Genomic DNA, 21,484 nt, shown 5'->3' with positions numbered 1-21,484 from the left:
CCCAGAGAACGCCATTCAGAAAATTTGAGAGAGATAGACAAAACTTTTAATTAGTAACCAGTTGAAGGATTATGATGGGTAGGCAGGAAAATGCAGTTGAAATTAAGGCGAGATCAGCCATGATCATTTTGAATAGCAGAACAGGCACACGGGGCTGAATTGCAAACTCCCGCTCCTAGTTCTTATGTTCTAGTTGAGAAGCAATCATAACTTTAGATGTGCAATGAGTATCTCTTAGTCATGGAGATGTACAGCACAGAAACAGACCCTTCAGTCTAACTCGTCCATTCCAACCAGATATCCTAAATAAAACTAGTTCCATTTGCCAGTATTTGGCTCATATCCCTCTACACACTTCCCATTCATATATCCATCCAAATGCCTTTTAAATATTGTAATTGTGCCAGCCTTCACCACCTCAGCAAGCTGAAGTCAACAGGCAGCTACTCTGATTTCAATGTCAAGAATTCTCGGTATTTAGTTTGTTTGGCACATGTGGTAAGAAAAAATCTGAACATTAAATAACATGAATTGGGCCACTAATGAAGCATTTAAAAAACTATAACAGCCCTCAATTAGCAACTTGGTGCTACCGAACTTTCAAAAACAGGACAGTCTATCAGTCTGCAGATTTAAAACAAAATCAGAGCACTGCTAAGTGTTAATTACCCAGGAGTAGGATCAAATTGCAATATTAAACTTCTGGAACTGGTAGCAATTAAGGCTTCTAGATTGACTGAAACACAGACCTGTGTTTTTTTCCTTTAACCTGTCCTTAGTTGCAACACACTACACTTCATAACCTCCATCCTTCATCAACAATTAGATTTTGGATTCACTGCATGTACATGTTCCCACTGAAACGGTCCAAAAGACCGTTATAGATTTAAACAATATTAACTTGCAATAAAAACTAAACTTTCAGTTTAATTAATTTAAGTTTTTCTTGTATTTTGGATGGCAAAGTTAAAGTAAAAAATACCTGTCGCTCTTGTGCCAAGCATCCTTCGATCATAGATTCTTACAGAGCTATCTGAGCACCCAACAGACAAGTAGAATGGCATCAAGGGGCAGATAGCAATTGAAGTAGCAGCACGCCGACAGTTTATTAAAATGTCCTGTTTTGAAAGAAAGTTTGAAATTTTAAGGAAATTGTTCTCTCGAAGTAAAGATATACATTTCTTATCAGGAAATTGACATCTCAGTTGATTTTTTTGGAGTAATGTTGATATACAATATTTTCACATTTAGAATTTGTAAGTTTGATTTCATAGTGATTATTTGGTAGCAAGCATTCAAAATCAAACCTCTAATGCAAAGAAGACTACTACCAAAAATAAGTGGAACTCTAAGAAACAATCCAGAATAAACTCCCTTCCTCTCCTCTCCTACCCCTCCAAGACAAACAGATATGTATGATTTATTTACATGTCCTTGTTATTTTATCTAAAATATAGGTGCAATCTTATCTAGCTTGTAATGAGACCAAATTCATCTTAATCTCTCAGTTTACCACACTCAACTTAGAAATACTGTATCATACAATTCATTTATAATTCAAAGAATAATAATAAAGATAGGCCTTTACAAGAAATCTTTCAACAACATCTTAAACTAATCTGCCAAAACAGACTATTAAAAGTACCATTACATTAGGATCGCTTAAAGTGTGTATTTAAATATTTCTTAAACTCACATCTTTGCAATCTTCTTTTGTACAATTGGTCTTCATTCTAACATCAAACCACCTTACTGTACCATCTTCACCGCATGATAGAAAGGTGTAAGGATCGTTTGGTACTGTCATGATCTGAACAATAAAAAGATGTCAAATTATTTTGTAATATCTTTGAGAAAAGAGGTAGGAGAAAAATAGGATTTCAAATAACTGTGCTTCACATGTCAGCAAGGACACAAGAGGTAGATTTTTAGTCTGCTGCCCAGCATTAAACTATCACCACAGATTGGCAGTCCATGATCTTTACCCTTCCACTGTAATCAATGAAATTTAATATCAGGAAATTTCTATAATAGGTAGCTAGGCAGACTACTAGGATATTGGAATAATTCGTATTCAAGATCAATTTCGTTTAAGGGTACCGATTAGCAATCACAAATATGAACTTTTCTTCTCCATGCAATTTCTTAACTGAAATGTAGTAGTCCTACTTCAACGCTAGTAGAGATGAGCTAATTCAATACCAAAGTGAACAGGTCTACAGGGACTCAGTTTACTTGCATATAGAAGATGGAAATGTGTTGCTGGAAAAGCGCAGCAGGTCAGGCAGCATCTAGGGAACAGGAGAATCGACGTTTCGGGCATTAGCCCTTCTTCAGGAATGAGGAAAGTTGGTCCAGCAGGCTAAGATAAAAGATAGGGAGGAGGGACTTGGGGGAGGGGCGTCGGAAATGTGATAGGTGGAAAGAGGTCAAGGTGAGGATGATAGGTCAGACTGGGGTGGGGGCGGAGAGGTCGGGAAGAAGATTGCAGGTTAGGAAGGCGGTGCTGAATTTGATGGATTTGACTGAGACAGGCTGGGGGGAGGGGAAATGAGGAAACTGGTGAAATCCGAGTTCATCCCTTGTGGTTGGAGGGTTCCTAGCCGGAAGATGAGGCGTTCTTCCTCCAACCGTCGTTTCGCTGTGGTCTGACGATGGAGGAGTCCAAAGACCTGCATATCCTTGGTGGAGTGGGAGGGGGAATTGAAATGTTGAGCTACAGGGTGGTTGGGTTGGTTGGTCCGGGTGTCCCAGAGGTGTTCCCTGAAACGCTCCGCAAGTAGGCGGCCCGTCTCCCCAATATAGAGGAGGCCACATCGGGTGCAAAGGATGCAATAGATGATATGTGTGGAGGTACAGGTGAATCTGTGGCGGATATGGAAGTTTCCTTTGGGGCCTTGGAGGGAGGTGAGGGGGGAGGTGTGGGCGCAAGTCTTGCACCTCCTGCGGTTGCAGGGGAAGGTACCGGGAGTGGAGGTTGGGTTGGTGGGGGGTGTGGATCTGACGAGGGAGTCACGGAGGGAGTGGTCTTTACGGAATGCTGATAGGGGAGGGGAGGGAAATATATCCTTGGTGGTGGGGTCCGTTTGGAGGTGGCGGAAATGGCGGCGGATGATGCGCTGTACATGGAGGTTAGTGGGGTGGTAGGTGAGGACCAGTGGGGTTCTGTCCTGGTGGCGGTTGGAGGGGCGGGGTTCAAGGGCGGAGGATCGGGAAGTGGAAGAGATGCGGTGGAGGGCATCGTCGACCACGTCGGGGGGGAAATTGCGGACCTTGAAGAAGGAGGCCATCTGGGATGTGCGTATTTGGAACTGGTCCTCCTGGGAGCAGATGCGGCGGAGTCGAAGGAATTGGGAGAATGGGATGGCGTTTTTACAGGGGGCAGGATGGGAGGAGGTGTAGTCCAGGTAGCTGTGGGAGTCGATTGGTTTGTAGTAGATGTCCGTGTTGATTCGGTCGCCTGAGATAGAAATAGAAAGGTCGAGGAAGGGGAGGGAGGAATCTGAGACTGTCCAGGTGAATTTGAGGTCGGGGTGGAAGGTGTTGGTGAAGTAGATGAACTGTTCAACCTCCTCGTGGGAGCACGAGGCGGCGCCGATACAGTCATCGATGTAGCAGAGGAAAAGGTGGGGGGTGGGGCCAGTGTAGTTGCGGAAGATGGATTGTTCCACATATCCTACGAAGAGGCAGGCATAGCTGGGGCCCATGCGGGTGCCCATGGCTACTCCTTTCGTTTGGAGGAAGTGGGAGGATTGGAAAGAGAAGTTGTTCAGGGTGAGGACCAGTTCAGTCAGTCGAAGGAGGGTGTCTGTGGAAGGGTACTGGTCGGTACGGCGGGAAAGAAAGAAGCGGAGGGCTTTGAGTCCTTCGTGATGGGGGATGGAGGTGTACAGGGACTGGATGTCCATGGTGAAAATAAGGCGTTGGGGACCGGGGAAGCGAAAATCATGGAGCAGGTGGAGGGCATGGGCGGTGTCCCGAACGTAGGTGGGGAGTTCTTGGACTAAGGGGGACAGGACGGTGTCAAGGTATGCGGAGATGAGTTCGGTGGGGCAGGAGCAGGCGGAGACAATGGGTCGGCCGGGGCAGTCAGGTTTGTGGATTTTGGGCAGGAGGTAGAAGCGGGAGGTGCGGGGTTGTGGAACTATGAGGTTGGAGGCGGTGGATGGGAGATCCCCTGAGGTGATGAGATTATGGAATGTCTGGGAGATGATGGTTTGGTGGTGGGGGGTGGGGTCATGGTCAAGGGGGCAGTAGGAGGAGGTATCTGCGAGCTGGCGTTTGGCCTCAGCGGTGTAGAGGTCGGTGCGCCAAACTACGACCGCGCCTCCCTTGTCTGCTGGTTTGATAGTGAGGTTGGGGTTGCAACGGAGTGAGTGGAGGGCTGCGCGTTCCGAGGGTGAGAGGTTGGAGTGGGTGAGAGGATTGGGGGAGTTCAGGTGGCGGTTAATATCGCGGCGGCAGTTGGCTATGCAGAGGTCGAGGGCAGGTAGGAGGCCAGCACGGGGTGTCCAGGTGGATGGGGTGTGTTGGAGGCGGGAGAAGGGGTCGTCAGAGGGTGGGCGGGAGTCTTGGTTAAAGAAGTAGGCGCGGAGGCGAAGGCGGCGGAAGAATTGTTCGATGTCACGCCGCGTGTTGAATTCATCAATCCGGGAGCGTAGGGGAATGAAGGTGAGGCCTCTGCTGAGGACTGATCTTTCATCCTCAGAGAGGGGTAGGTCTAGAGGGATGGTGAAAACACGGCAGGGCTGGGAGTTAGGACCTGGTGTGGGGCTGGAGCTGAGTGTGGGGCGGGGTTAGGTCTGGGGGCGGGGACGGAGATCGGCGTGGGGGCGGGCTCGGGCGTGGTGATGGTGATAGGCGAAGGGGCGGGGTTAGACGTGGTGACGGAGATGGGCGTGGGGGCGGGGTTAGGCATGAAGTCGGAGATCGGCGAAGGGGCGGGGTTAGGCGAGGTGACGGAACTCGCCGGGGGGGCGGGGTTAGGCGTGGAGATCGGCGTGGGGGCGGAGACACATGCGGCGATAGTGACGTCAGTGGGGGCGAAAGTGGCTGCGGCGACCGCAGAGACAGCGTTATTCCCCATAGCCGCGAATCTATCGGCGATTGTCTTCATGGCGATCGCGGAGGCGGTTGTCTGGGCGGCGATCGCGGAGGCAGTTGTCTGGGCGGCGATCGCGGAGGCAGTTGTCTGGGCGGCGATCGCGGAGTCTGCGAGGTCGGTGGGGGCGGAGGTGACGTCATCATCGGCGGCAGCGGCAGGTATTGCAGCCGGCGATGTAGCGGCCGCGTGCGTAATGGCGCCAGACTGATTTCGGAGGCCGATGGAAGATTCTGGAACAGTTGAGGAATCCGGAGTGTGGGGGTAAGTACATGAAAGTTTTTGGTACTTACTGTCTTTGATTTCCGATATGGCCAGGAAGAACTGTTTGTTTAGTTTATGGATCCTTCTGTGGATGAAGAACAGTAGAGGTCCTTTACAGGTCTGTGAGAGTGTTGTCCTGAGCTGGGGTAGGTCGAGTTGCAGGAAATGTATATAGCGGCGCATGGCTGCAAGCGTGGAGCGGAGGATCCGGAGGGAGGTCTGTTGCTGGAGGCTTCGGATTTGTTGTAGGTACTGGTTGTCCTGGTTGGGTCCAAGTTTTGTTGGTCGGAACGTAGTCCGGAGTCCGTGCGGGATCAGTCGGTTCCGTAGGCAGGTGCTGAGGAAGGAGATGTGGCTGTGGTAGCGAGTCTGTTTGAGAATGTGGCTGAAGAGCTTCTGTGCAGAGGAGATGACCTGGGGGTGCAGTGAGAGAGGGACTCACTGAAACCTTTGTAGAGGGAGAAAGAGAGCTTCTTCAAGGAAGGCATCCTTGTAAGAGGATTCGCAGTAGGTTGAAATCTTTGAGGAGAAAGTGAGGTCTGCAGATGCTGGAGATCAGAGATGGAAATGTGTTGCTGGAAAAGCGCAGCAGGTCAGGCAGCATCTAGGGAACAGGAGAATCGACGTTTCGGGCATTAGCCCTTCTTCAGGAATGAGGAAAGTTGGTCCAGCAGGCTAAGATAAAAGATAGGGAGGAGGGACTTGGGGGAGGGGCGTCGGAAATGTGATAGTGGAAAGAGGTCAAGGTGAGGATGATAGGTCAGACTGGGGTGGGGGCGGAGAGGTCGGGAAGAAGATTGCAGGTTAGGAAGGCGGTGCTGAATTTGATGGATTTGACTGAGACAGGCTGGGGGGAGGGGAAATGAGGAAACTGGTGAAATCCGAGTTCATCCCTTGTGGTTGGAGGGTTCCTAGCCGGAAGATGAGGCGTTCTTCCTCCAACCGTCGTTTCGCTGTGGTCTGACGATGGAGGAGTCCAAAGACCTGCATATCCTTGGTGGAGTGGGAGGGGGAATTGAAATGTTGAGCTACAGGGTGGTTGGGTTGGTTGGTCCGGGTGTCCCAGAGGTGTTCCCTGAAACGCTCCGCAAGTAGGCGGCCCGTCTCCCCAATATAGAGGAGGCCACATCGGATGCAAAGGATGCAATAGGTGATATGTGTGGAGGTACAGGTGAATCTGTGGCGGATATGGAAGTTTCCTTTGGGGCCTTGGAGGGAGGTGAGGGGGGAGGTGTGGGCACAAGTCTTGCACCTCCTGCGGTTGCAGGGGAAGGTGCCAGGAGTGGAGGTTGGGATATAATTATTGCATATAGAAACCTAATGACTATGTTACAGCTAAAGCAATCCAGGGATCATGAACTCAAATTACAGGTTGTAAAATTTAATGCAATAAATTTGGGAATTTGTGAGCTAGCACAGGCAACAGTGACTTGGAAAGCTGTTAGGTGGATGTAAAAACTTAGTTGGTTTATTAACATCCTGCAGGGAAGAGATCTTACCATTGTTAATGTACACATGACACCAACCCACACTATGTGAATTACTCAATGTCTTGGGTAGTGAATATCACCCACTTTCGATTAATGTGTTGAAAATGTAATCCACACAAGGCACTGCAGCTACTAACTGGGGCATGAGACATTCCAAGATTACAAATTTGGATGGTTTTTCTTGATGACATGGGTGCTATCTACAGAATTTAAAATATATACATCGTCTAAAATCTAAAAAATGTTAAATGCCTGGACGCAATATGGTTCCATCTTGCAATGGATTTAGGAATATTGCACAAAGACTGTGTGTATTCAACACTGTTATTATGAACAGAAACATGTAAACTTTCAAAGAAGAACCATTTTTAATGTAACAATCTGTTGCAATCTGCAATTAACTTTCTGAAAGGATGGTGGAAACAGATTCTAATTATTTTTCAAATGAATAGCTTTTAAAAATAGCTGACACTGAGCCAAATATAGAGTCATAGAGCCTGACCCCTCAAAACATTTTTAAGCAGGTAGCCCAGACCGTAACTTTACTATTTGTTTCAGGTAAGTGTCAAGTGGATATTCCCAGAGTAAGTTAGCTGGTCAGACTGCCGAGTTTTAAACAAACAGAATTTATTTACACAATTACGGAATGAAACACAACGAACTGAAAATAGAATACCCAAATATTTTATCCTATCCAAACCAGACATGCTATTCTGACTTAATGCAGCAGTTCCAAAACACTTGTAACAATCCCAATAAACAGACCCCCTAGTGCAAAGAGCAAAATTGACACGAAAAGCTTTCAGGTTACAAAGTCAGAAGGGCAGGAAGAGGGGGAGAGCATCTGATTTCAACTGTGGCCCTATCCCAACTAACCCAAGAATTGAACTGACCTGCCCAGCTAAACAGCTGGGCCATGTCCCCTTCATTGTATCAGTTATTTTTAAGATCAGGATCAGGATCAGGATCAAATTGCTGGAGATTGTACTAAGCTTACAAATTTTCATTTGGTTCCAGCACAAACTATTAGCCTTTCCACCGAGATTGGAAACAAATAATAGTGAACACTAGTCGACCTTTTGTACATTAAGCACACACCAAGGGTAATTATGCTTGGACTCTATCATGAGCAATTATCCATTTGTGGTCAGGATTTTACTACCCAACAGGTAGAAAAGCAAAATGATACCAAAATCCTCCAGACAGAATTGCACCCAGCAGGACTATAGATTTCGTGAACAATACTCAATGAATTTTGGGGTGTGTGTGGAGGAAGAGCGGTCAACAGCAAGACTGTCATTCACACAGATTGTCAGATGATTCCAGGCTTGGTTAATCATTTAGAAGGGCAAGGAAACATTGAAGTAATGCTTTGGATCATTAAAAGTTTCACTATCCTTTCAGAGCTCTCACTACTTTTGTTCAGGAAGCTATGGTACAGGACACATCAATTATTGTATTCATTGTGCATCTGAGAGTATTAACTTACAAATTCTTACTTTAGCTCACAAAAATAACTGATACACACATGCATCAAACATGAACCTTTCTGAAAATCGAAGATTATTCAAATCAAGCACTCATATTTGGTTGTTCTTCATCCATGATATCAATATTATCACCAATATTCCTATATTACCTCATAAGCTGTTCCATAGTGGCAGTTAAACTGGCTTTGTCGATTTGATTCTGCATCTCGCTCTGTGTCTGTATAAAATATGACACCATCTCCCGAGCAGGAAATAATTTGTTTGTCATTGGTGTGTGGAAGGAATTTTGCACTAAAAATGTTTGCACGATGGCCTGAGCGAATGGTTGATAGAATCTGAAAACAGATTTGTTCGAAAAAAAAGAGAAACTCAGTTTCCGTTCAATAACTTAAAATAAAATTTTCTTTAGGCAAATGTAAAGAGACTGCATCACAGGACTAGCTTATTTATCCTGCTATTCTCTGTATTGTACAAAATATAATGTATTAATGGAACCTACCACAGAACAAAATTCCTCAAACTACTTAACTTCAATAGCATTAAATATCCCTTGGCATTACATAAAATAATAATCTAGAACTTTCATATTGATTTTTGTTCATCAATGTCCAACAGCAAAATGTGATAACAATAAAACAATCCTCTTCAATACTTACTTGCAACTTTTACTGATTTTTCAAATCAACCTGTTTAGATATGTTATTATACATCTCTGGAGCAGGTGCGACTTCAACCCGGGCCTCTCCATCCAGGAATAGGGACATTATTACTGTGTCACAAGTCTGCAACTACTTTCATATGTTCAGTTTTCTTTCAGTTCAATATGATTTTGAGATTTCATTGCAAGTAGCTAGATTTGGATCCAAGGACATGCCACATTAATCAGAAAAAGATTCAAAAAGACAAAAGGCTAGTCCAGGACAAAAATTGAAATTGCTGGAAAAGCTCAGCAGGTCTAGCAGCATCTGTGGAGACAAATAAGGATCAGTGGACCTGAAATGTTAACTCTAAGTTTCAGGTCGACTGATCCTTACTTCTCTCCACAGATGCTGCTAAACTTGCTGAGTTTTTCCAGCAATTTCTATTTTTGTCTCTGATTTACAGCAGCCGTAATTCGGGATGCTGTATCACATAACTGAGAGCACTGTTCAATCCATCTAGTACCTAAGCCAAACAGCATGAGATGAAATCCTCTAATTAAATCCATTACTACTGTACAAGCTGAAGTACTCTTTGAAAAGCAACATACAGGTTCTAAAGCTGTTAGGTGGCAACACTTCTTTCTGCCCAGCAACAGGGAAAAGCCTTATATCACGGTTTTTAATAAGTCAATCAGGACAATTCAGAGGTCACTGAAAAGCAGTTCTAGGAATCAACTAGTTGGAGAAAGAGGCAGAAACAGGGCAGACATTCAATCATAGAATCTTGAAAGAAGCCTTTCAACCCATCAAATCTGCACCAACGAAACTACTCTAAAATGAGTCCCACTTCCCAGCACTTGACCCATAGCCTTGAATGTTACATTTCAAGTGCTCATTCAAGTACTTTTAATAAGGTTGTGAGGTTTCCCGCTTCAAATGCTAGACAGTGCATTTCAGATTCACACCACCCTTTGGGCGGAACGTTCTCTCCTCAATTCCCTTCTAATACTATGACCCCTTATTATTGATCCTTCAAGTAAGAGAAGCAGCTGCTTTCTATCAACCCTGTCCATGCCCCTCAATCTTATACAGCTGAATCCTCTTCAACATTCTCTGCTCTATAGAAAAAACACACAAGCGTATCTAGCCTCTCTTCATAGCTAAAGTGCTCCATCTCAGAATACATCCTGGTGAATCCTCTCTGCATTAATCACTTCCTTCCTATAGTGTGGTGATCAGAGCTGCATTCGCTACTCCAGCTGTGGTATAAGCAAAGTTTTGTACAGTACCAACATAGACTTCCTGCTAGTCGCACTTCCTGCTCTTCTAAGCCATGCCATGACAGATAAAAACAAGTGTTCTTTTAGAAGTGCTGATCTGCAGATGTCCTGCAGGGAAGGCAACTGAACTAGCTGGAATCCATGTAGGGAGCAGTGAATTAAGTTTCAAAAACAAATTTCTCTGTGCTGTTAGAACTTAGGCTAAGTTCTAGGAGTTGGTCGGCAGCTAAACTCCCAAATTATTTTATGATCTCAGACCAGGCCACCAACTTTATATAATTGATCCTGATAAAATTACCAAATTGAGTTACAAGCTTATTAGGAGCAGAAAGAGGATGAGAATAGCAAAAGAGAATAAAGCCACAAACAAGACTGCTCAGTTTTGAAACAAAAAAAACTTTTCAACACAATGTTGGAACAGTAATTCAACCTGCAGCATATGGACAACTTATTTCTAACACCCAGAATTAAGACGGCAATGGTGCACACTAAATAACAACAGTGATCAAGACAAATGCCATGGATTTCTCAGTAATGCTGCCATTAATAACACGAGTCAACAAATCTCATGAAACTTCACAAGGAATTATAATTTTGCATTTTTGCCTATCTGGCCTTAAAAGGTTCCTATCAAGAGTTGTTCTATCATGGAGAGAAACGTCCGAATGCTTTGATGCAATTAGATTAGATTCCCTACTTATTAGATTAGAGTGAGAAGTCATAGCTTTAGCATAAAGGATAGCAGATTTTAAATGGAGACGAGAGGAAATTACTTCTCAAAAGGTCAAGAACCTGTGGAATTTCCTACCTCAGAGTAGGTGGATGCTAGGTTGTTGAGTAAATTTAAGGAGCATTTAGATATTTAATTAGTAGTGGGTTGAAGGGTGATGGAGGTTGGGCATGAAAATGGAGTTGAATCCAAGATGAGATTAGCCACAATCATATTAAATGGCTGAGCAAGGTCAAGGACCTGAATTGCTAATCTTGCTTCTTGTTCTTATCAGAGGTCAGGGAAAACACTGGGACATATTTAGCTTGGCAAAGCTAGCTGTCAGCAAAAAGCTAGTCGCATTGGTGAATAAGTACTGCAGGGCAATTTTCAAAGTCAAAGGGAATGTAGATCAAGAAAAGGACAGTTGTGAGAGATGATCTATGATCACATGATGCAGTATCCATTTGGATGGAGGTGGAAAACAGCAAGGGAAAGAAGTTATTGTGTAGTGTACATATAGCCAAACAGTAGCCATTCTGTCGGAAAGGTTATAAATTAACAAATAATAGGAGCATGTAAAATGATTAGAGCAATAAATATGGATAACATATGGCTTCAGTTAATCAAGTTTGAAAGCGTAACTACAACAACAAACTCAGAGTCGAATAATATTGTTTTCTAGAGCAATAGGTCATGGAGCCAAGCAGGGAGCAGGCTATCTTGGATCTGGTAATCAGTAATGTGGCAGATTTAATAAATGACTTCCAAGGAAAAGATGCCTTAGGAATTAGTGATCATAACATGACAGAATTTAATATTCAGTTCAAGAGTGAGAAACTTGGGTCAGAAACAACTGTGTTGAACAGAAATAAAAGGTATTACAATGAAACGAAGATAGACTTAACTAAAGCAAACTGGGTGGATAGATTAGCAGGAGTAACAGTAAGCAGACAGTGGTAGGCATTTAAAGAGGTAATTCATGACTCTCAGCAGAAATACATTCCTAGTAAAGAGGGATAAACCAACCATGGAAACCAAGGAAATTAAGGAAAGTATCAAGTTGAATGAAAGAGCATACAAAAGGAGGCCAAAGTCAGTGACAGTCCCAAAGACTGGAATAAATTCCAAATCCATCAAAGGAGGACTAAAAAGATAATAAAGACAGGGAAAATAAACTATGTGGGCAAATTAAAGAGGAATATAAGAACTTATTTAAATGTATAAAATGAAAAAGATAAATCAAATAAACTTAGAGGCTTTCTATCTTAATCCACAAAGCACTCAAAACAAGGTAGAAAAACTAATGGGCAAACTTAGGAAAATCAATTAAATCTCATAGCCATTCCAGAAATATGGTTGCAAAATCAAAACTAGGGACTTTACATTCAAGAATATTTGACCTTTCAGAGAAACAGGTGGGATGGAAAAGATGGTTACCAGGAAACAAACTCAGGTCAAAGTGGACATAGGCCCCTTAGTAAATGAATCTGAAGCAATAGTTTTGGAGAACAAGAAAATAACAGATATTTTCTATCAGTCTTTACAGAGTGGAAAGATCCTTCAAACATTTAACTGATACTAAAAGACCATTACCATCAGTATAGTATTAGATACCTAATGAGGCTAAAGACAGGCAACTTCCCCTAGCTCTAATGGCTTGCATCCGAGGATCCTAAAAGTGGTAGCTACAGAGACCGTGGCTGCATTGGCTGTAATTTTCCAAAAATAATTGGATTCTGGAGAAGCACCAGAGGATCAGAAAACTGTTAATATGACATCCCTACTCAAATGGGGAGGGGGGGAGCACAAAAAGCAGGTAAGCATAGGCTGATTAGCTTAACATCTACTGTTTGAAAAGTATTGGAATCAATTAAGGAAGTAATAGCAGAATGTTTAATTAGATTCCCTACAGTGTGGAAACAGGCCCTTCGGCCCAACCAGTCCACACCGACCCTCCAAAGAGTAATCCACCCAGACCCATTTCCCCCTAACTAATGCACCTAACTCTATGGGTAATTTAGCATGGCCAATTCAACTAACCTGCACATCTTTGGACTGTGGGAGGAAACCGGAACACCCGGAGGAAACCCACACAGATACAGGGAGAATGTGCAAACTCCACACAGACAGTCACCCGAGGCTGGAATTGAACCTGGGATCCTGGTGCTTGAGGCAGCAGTGCTAACCACTGAGCCACTGCGGCACCCCAATTGGAAAATCATGAAAAAAAGCAAAGATTGTGGATGCAAGAAATCAGAAACAAAATCAGAAATTGTTAGAAAAACTCAGTAGGTCTAGCAACATCTGTGGAAAGAAAGCAGAGTTAACATTTCAGCTCCAGTGACCCTTCTTTGGAACTTTTGGAAAATCATAATGTAATCAAGCAGAGTCAACATGGTTTCATGATAGGGAAATTGAGTCAGGCTAATAGAGTTTTTTTGAGGAAGTCTCAACCAGACTGGCCAGAGGGAAACCTGTAGATGTGTTGCATTTGGACTTCCAGAAGGCATTTGACAAGGCAGCTCACAAAAGGTTAAGTCATAAGAGCCCACAGTGCAAGTACATTGGCATGGATAAAGAATTGGCTCATGGGCAAGAAACACCAATTGGGGATAATGAGTTCTTTTATTGGTTGGTGACACATGATCAGTGGAGTTCCATAGTAATCAGTATTGAGACCTCAATTGTTTACAATATATATTCACGGCCTGGAGGAAGGAAGTTAATGTACTATAGGCAAATACTAAAATAGTAGAAAATACTAAAATAGGTGGAAAGGAGAGTTGTTGGAGGGATAGTCTACAGAGATAGTGATGTCAAGTTAAAGCAGACAAAAAGTTGGCAACTGCCATTACAGTCAGTTCTGCTATTACACGTGTTTCTTCAACATGAATTGGCTTTAACGAGATTCAGAATTTAGACAGTTATTTGTAGAATGCGAGCTTTCTTTACCTGTATTGGCTATAACATGATTCCGGTCCCATTAGTTTAAATGATGCAGCCATTGCGCGATTTTCTTATAATGTGAGATTGCATGAGAACGGAACTATCGAATTATCAGAACTAACTGTATAATGTGGGAAAACACAAAGTTGTTCATTTTGGAAGTGAAATGAATCCACAGATTATTATTTAGATAGATACAAAAGGGACTTGGGGGTACTTGTATATGAATCATAGAAAGCTATCACCCAGGTGCAGCAGGTAATCAGAAAGGATAATGGAATGTTGGCCTTTATTTCAAGGGGGTTGAAGTATAATTGTAGGAAGTCTTACCATTTATGCACAAGAAACTGAGCATCTGGAGTGCTGTGTTTTGGGCCCCTTTTATAGAGTCAGACAGCATGGAAACAGACTCCTCAGTCCATGCCGAACATAATTCCAAACTAAACATGTCACACCTTCCTCCTCCTGGCCCATAACCTGCCAAATCTTTCCTAATCATGTATCCATCCAAATGTCTTTTAAATGTTGTAATTGTACCTCCATTCACCACTTCCAGGAAATTCATTCCACACACAAACCACCCTCTGTGTAAAAAATTTGCTTCATCTTTTTAAAATCTCCCTCCTCTCACCACAAAAATGTGCCCCCTAATCATGAAATTCTCCAAATTAGGGAAAAGTCAACTACCATCAGCTCTATCTATACCTCTCATTATTTTATAAACTTCTATCTGGTCACCTGTCAACCTCCTACGCTCCAGTGAAAAAGTCCCAGCCTTTCTTTATAACTCAAACCTTCCAAACCCGGCAATGTTTTAAGATTCCTTACAATGTGGAAACAGGCCCTTCGGCCCAACCAGTCCACACCAACCCATTTCCCTCTGACTAATGTACCTAACACTATGGGCAATTTAGTATGGCCAATTCACCTGACCTGCACATCTTTGGACTGTGGGAGGAAACCGGAGAACCCGGAGGAAACCCACACAGACACAGGGAGAATGTGTAAACTCCACACAGGCAGTCACCCAAGGCTGGAATCAAACCTGGGAGCCTGGTGCTGTAAGGCAGCAGTGCTAACCACTGAGCCACTGTGCCGCCCATGTTCTGGTAAATCTCTTCTGAACCCTCTCCAGCTTTATAATATTCTGGCAACCAGAAACAGACATAGTATTGCAGAAGAGGCCTCACCAAAGTCCTGTACAACCTAAACATTACACCCAAACACCTATACTCAAAGGATTGAGCAATGAAGGCAAGCATGCCAAACACCTTTTTAACCATCCTGTCTGTGTGATGCAAACTTTACAAAATTATGTACCTGCACCCCTAGGTCCCTCTGTTCTATAACACTACCCAAGGCTCTCCCATTAATTGTTTAAGCCCTACCTTGTTTATTATATCAAAATGCAATACCTTGCATTTATTCAGATTGAACTCCATCTGCCATTGACCCATTTGATCAAGATCCCTCTGTAATCTTAGAAAAACTTCATTACTGTCCACTATGCCACCAATTTTCATGTCATCCACAAAGTTACGAACCAAGCCTTCTATATTCTCACCCAAATCATGTATTGATTTGGACCCAGAACCAACCCCTGTGAGGAAAGATATCATTTCATTGGTGGCAGTTCAGAGAAGGTTCACGAGGTTAATTCCTGGAATGCAGGGCTTGCCTTATGAGCAAAGATTAAACAGATTGGAATTCTAGTCATTGGAGTTTAGAAGAATGAGAGGTGATCACATTGAAACATATAGAATTTTTAAGGAGCCTGACAGGGTAAAAACTGAGAGGAAATTTCCCCTCATGGGAGTGTCGAGGACCATAGGGCATAGTCTCAGAATAAAGGGCTCCAATTTAACACTAAACGAGGACCAAATTATTTTTCTCCGAGGGTTAAGTAACTTTGGAATTCTTTGCCACAGAGGTATGGGAGCAGAGTCCTTGTGTATGTCTAAGGCTCAGATAGATAGACACTTGAAAAAAATGGGGGAATCAGGGTTACAGGGAAATAGCAGGAAAGCAGATGTGAGAAATGTCAGATCAGCTATGATACTATTGAATGGTAGAATAGGCTCGAGGACCAAACGGCCTTCTCTATTCCTTTCTATTGTGGTCTAAAAAGCTTCTCTTCTGTTACTGGGCAGAATTAAATTGTGCCATCTCGCAATTTTGGAAAGTGCATGTGCTCTGAATAGTGTATTTCAGAAAGAAAACTACATAATTTCCTTACAAGCGTTAGGCAACAGCTGCAGGAGAAACAAAGCCTTGCTTTGGCACAAAGATAAGGCTTTCTCCACCTTTTTAAATAGAAAGAATTGAACATAATCGATGTTTCACTGTGCATTATTTTATACACACAAATTCATATCTAACCATTTTGTGGTACAGAACTTGAATGACGCTGAAATAGGACATATCTTGTCCAAAATTTTCATCTTGCACAGGATGATTTTGACGTGCCAGATAAAGACTACCCTGATAAGTTCTCATTGCATTTGCCCAAATTAAGGAACGGGCCAAAGGCCATCATTTTCGGACGCAAAATGTGCCCAATCTACTTCAGATTAGCCTAGAAATCACAAACAGGTTAGCAGCCGGTAAAGCTAGCTGCTTCATTCAGCCACTTGCAGTAGCAACACAAAGTGATGCTTGCACCTAACCGGTTTCTGCCTTCAAGCCAAAGAGACAATCTGCCTATCACACATATTAGTAAGGTGGCAGAAGCATTTCAGTGCTGGTGTAATGTTTAGCATGTTGATCATATGCCCCAGACACTGCCAGATTGCATCAAATAGCATATCCCATCAAGCTGTTTAACAAAGCTTGGTATAACTGTCAATCATTTTTAACTGGTATGTTCTTCTTGACACGAACTCTAATGATCAAAGCTCACTCGCTCAACACTCGATACCACTTTTCATTCTGCATAAAATACTGTTTACTTTTCATAAAATTTCTTGAAAGCCATTCTGATGGCACAGGTGAAAAGCTTTGATGAAATGTATCTTTTCTCAGCAATACTTGAATATTTGATTATGTATGACAGAAATTGCAACGTAATCACTTTATTTACCTTTCTACTATATGGATTGGTTATCACTAGATTGGTGTCATCGGATCCTGATAAAATATATTCTCCTGTATCATTCCAGCAAATTGTGTTTACCTGTTGCAAATATGGAACAAAAAAAAACACTTAAATAATAGTTCCTACACTTTTAGAGAAATGCAGTTAGCCCTCGATAGAATCAATTCATCCACAGGTCTTCTGAAAAGAAACATATTCATATATAGATGATGAATATCTAAAAATTGGATCAAATAGATTAAGTTGGAAAATTAAAGCAGCAAATTGACCTGGAAAAAATAAACACACAGAAAGGAGTGACTGCACACCAAAAGTAGCAAAAGCAAACACTGAAAACATGTTTAAATATTTCATATATTAGCAAATATTACAATCATAAAGGTATTGCTGATATTTAAGTAGCTTTGAATAATTTGACTTTCCATGTTGTATCACACTGCCGGTTAAAAATATAGTCTCTCTACTATTGACTGTATGCTATTGTATCCTTCAGCCTCTCTCCTTTTCTGCTTTACATCCTAGCTCTCTGTTTCAAATTGCATATTTTTTTGCTCTTTTCAGCCCTTTATTTCTTCAGGGAAATGAGTGGCTGGTTGTGGAGTCGAAAAATGTGGTTCTGGAAAAGCACAGCAGGTCAGACAACATCCAAGGAGCAGTAGAGTTGACGTTTCAGGCATAAGCCCTTCATCACAACACAGTGAGATAAATAGGAGAATGGGGTGGGGGAGGTGGTAGCTGGGAAGGTGATAGGTAAATGCAGGTGGGGGTGATCGTGATAGGGTGGAGAGGAGGGTGGAACAAATAATTGGGAGGGAAGATGGACAAGTAGGACAGTTCAAGAGGGAGGGTGCCAAGTTGAAGGGTTGGATCTGGGATGAGGTGGGGGGAGAGGAGATTATGGAACTGGCGAAGTCGATGTTGATGACGTGTGGTTGAAGGGTACCAAGCTAGAAGACGAGGTGTTCTTCCTCCAGTTGCCAGGTGGCTTGGATTTCGCAGTGGAGGCGGCCCGCGACTTATATGTCCTTTGCAGAGTGGTAGAGGGAGGTGAAGTGGTCGGCCACAGAGCAGTGGGGTTATTAGGTGCATGTTCCAGAGATGTCCCCTGAAATGTTCCACGAGTTGGCACCTGTCTCCCCAATGTAGCAAAGACCACATCGAGTGCAATGGACACAATAGATGAGGTGTTTAGATGTGCAGGAAAATCTCTGCCAGATGTGGAAGGATCCTTTCAGGCCTTGGACACGGCATCAACGTCGACTTCACCAGTTTCTTAACTCCCCTTTCCCCACCTTATGCCAGATCCAACCCTCCAACTCGACACCATCCTCTTGAATTGTCCTCCTGTCCTTCTTCGTTCCCATTTATCCGCTCCACCTTCCCCTCCAACTTATCACTATCACCCCCCCCCCAACCTGCACCTACCTATCGCCTTCCCAGCTACCTTCTCCCACCCTCCTTTTTATCTCTCAGCCCCCTGCCATGATGAAGGGTTTATGCCTGAAATGTCGACCCTCCTGCTCCTCGGATGCTGACTGACCTGCTGTGCTTTTCCAGCACCACACTTTTCAACTCTGATCTCCAGCATCTGCAGTCCTCACTTTCTACTACTTGTTGTAACCTTACTGCAAAGCCTCTCCCAAGGCTGGTTGTGGAGCAAAAGTAAAGGAATGTTCAGGGCTAATGCTACATTTTAATGTCAGTTGCAAGCACTCACCTCTCTTCTCTTTCTGGTCACCTACACTGCAGTTAGTCCTCCTCTAAACTCATGCCTATGGTGGCCATTACTTCTTTACCTATCCAGCACATTTCAACACCATCCCTACCATTTCTCTTTGAAATACCTTCTCAAACTCTGAATTTTTACTATTACACTTGCTTCATTGTCATTCAAACCATCTTACCATCAAACTCCCCTACATTCCCATGGCATCTTCAGGACAATTGACCAGCAGCCTATTCACTTGAAAAAAATTGAGTGAATGATTACAATAAACATCTGTTGAATGTGACTATGTTTCTCACTATTTTGTTGGATATGGTCTAAGATCAGGACCATGAGGTACAATTCAGGGGTGGGAGATTCAAGGTAAGATGAAGGAGTTAACAGGTTATGGGTAAAAAGGTGCTAGTCTTACCAAACTACAGACAACTGGTGATAGTATAATCTAAAGGTCACCATGCCTCAGGGTTAGGGGAGAGATTGAGAAAGAAAAGACTTCATGGTAATCGCAGCCGGTGCAGGAATTGAACCCATACTGTTGGTGTCACCCTGCATCATAAACCAACCAAGCCAACTGGATAGTCAACATAGTTTCATCAAGGGCACGTCATGTCTCACAAATCTCACTGAGTTTTTTTGAGATGGTGACCAAGCATGTGGATGTGGACTTCAGTAAAGCCTTTGATAATATCCACATGATAGGCTGTTGGAGAAAATGCAGAGGCATGGGATTGAGGGTGATTTAGCAGTTTGGATTAGAAAACTGGCTTTCTGTAAGAAGGCAGCGAGCGGTAAGTTGATGGAAAATATTCAGCCTGGAGTCCGGTTACTAGTGGTGTGCCACAAGGATCTGTTTTGAAACCACTGCTGTTTGTCATTTTTATAAACGCAGGCATAGGTGGATGGATTAGTAAGTTTGCAGATGATACTAAAGTCAGTGGAGTAGTGGACAGTGTGGAAGAATGTTGCAGGGAGACTTGGATAAACTGCAGGATTGGGCTGAGAGGTGGCAAATGGAGTTCAATGCAGATAAATGTGAGGTGATCCACTTTGGGAAGAATAACAGGAAGACAGAATACTGGGTCAATGGAAAGATTCTTGGTAGTGTGGATGTCCAGAGGGATCTTGGCGTCCATGTACATAGATCCCTGAAAGTTGCTACCCAGTTTGATAGCGCTGTTAAGAAGGCATACGGTGTGTTAGGTTTTATTGGTAGAGGGATTGAGTTCCGGAGTCATAATGTCATGCTGCAACTATACAAAACTTAGTGCGGCCACACTTGGAATATTGTGTACAGTTCTGGTCACCCCATTACAGGAAAGATGTGGAAACATTGGAAAAGGTGCAGAGGAGATTTACCAAGATGTTGCCTGGTCTGGAGGGCAGGTCTTAGGAGGAAAGGCTGAGAGACTTGGGTCTGCACTCATTGGAAAGAAGAAGGCGAAGAAGGGATTTGATAGAGACATACAAGATGATCAGAAGATTAGATAGGGTAGACAGTGAAAGTCTTTTCCCTAGAATGATGACGTTAGCTTGTAAAAGTGGGCATAAAACTACAAATTGAGAGGTGATAGATTTAAGTCAGAGGCTGGTTCTTTACTCAGAGTGGTAAGGGCGTGGAATGCCCTGCCTGCCAATGTAAGTTACCTCAGCCACATTCGGGGCATTTAAACAATCCTTGGATAAGCACATGGATGATTTTGGGATAGTATAGGGGGGTGAGCTTAGATTAGTTCACAGGTCGGCATAACATCGAGGGCCAACCTGTTCTGCGTTGTATTGTTCTATGTTCGAACTGAACTAATGAGTAATGTTTAGTGGGTGCATGGTTAGAGGTCAATATACACTCAGGGACAGCATATAGAATGGGTTCATCAATCACAAAATTGATTGGCTGGTCAGGATACACATCAAAACAATGCAGGTATTACACAACCCGAAACATGCAGTCAAACATGTCACGGTGGCCTGCAACAAGTCTTGGATCTTCTGGTTATAGTTGGAAAACGTAAAACAGAGATTTTGAATGGCTAATAACAGAAGAACAAACATGAACTAATCGATCATGAAGTACAAATACACCAATCACAAAGTTGCTCCAAGGATTATCAAGAATATAAAAAAAGCATAAAGCTTTATTTTGAGGTGGATAGGATTAAAAAAAGGGAAATTATGCTAAACGTGTGTGAAAGATTTTCTATACAACAGAGTACAGCATACAGTTCCAGCTACCAAATCATAGAAAAGACTCTCACATGACTGGAAATGGTGCAGAGAATATTTAGAAGGAAAGGATGAACAGGTTAGATATCATTTCATTTGAAGGCAGCTGAACGTGACCTAAAAATGGAATACCTAGGGCTTTAACAGAGCCAACAGAGCCAGAACGTTTCCTCTCGTGGGAGAGAACAGAACTAGAGGCCACCAAAATAACTTGTCATGAAGACGACAAATACAGAATTCAGAAGCAATTTCCTGATCTAAAGAGTAATGAGAAAGTTGAACTCATCATTACTGGAAGTGGTTGAAGTGAATAGTATAGACGCTTCGCTATCAAAAACGAGCTGGTGGACCAATTCAAAGAGCCCCCCACCACCCTGCCGTGGCGTAAGTGAATGCCTCATGACATTCCGATTTACCCTTGCTCAGACCTACAATGTCACAGCGCACATTCACCGACACTCGATCCAGCAGCCGAGGACAAGGAGAAATTCTACTGCAGCCTTGACTGATCGCTCTTTTG

At 43.2% G+C, this 21,484-nt stretch overlaps 1 protein-coding gene across 5 annotated transcripts in view; it reads right to left on the bottom strand.

Moving 5' to 3' along the window:
* The window catches only part of dcaf6 (ddb1 and cul4 associated factor 6), a 236,811-nt gene that overhangs the window by 177,017 nt on the left and 38,310 nt on the right, over positions 1-21,484 (bottom strand). For all 5 annotated transcript variants that reach the window (XM_043700884.2, XM_043700878.2, XM_043700880.2 and 2 more), the window contains exons 3-6: positions 17,004-17,096; positions 8,495-8,680; positions 1,697-1,810; positions 983-1,118 (exon numbers count right to left, since the gene is read on the bottom strand). In XM_043700884.2, coding sequence (XP_043556819.1) covers positions 983-1,118; positions 1,697-1,810; positions 8,495-8,680; positions 17,004-17,096 — 529 coding nt within the window. The remainder of the gene's footprint in view (positions 1-982; positions 1,119-1,696; positions 1,811-8,494; positions 8,681-17,003; positions 17,097-21,484) is intronic.

This window comes from Chiloscyllium plagiosum, unplaced genomic scaffold (assembly GCF_037043375.1).
Source record: "Chiloscyllium plagiosum isolate Xiang-an unplaced genomic scaffold, Cpla_swu_hap1 HiC_scaffold_12, whole genome shotgun sequence".
NCBI lineage: Eukaryota > Metazoa > Chordata > Chondrichthyes > Orectolobiformes > Hemiscylliidae > Chiloscyllium > Chiloscyllium plagiosum.
Note: the sequence above shows the minus strand (reverse complement) of the source record. Positions and strands in the feature narration are given on the sequence as shown.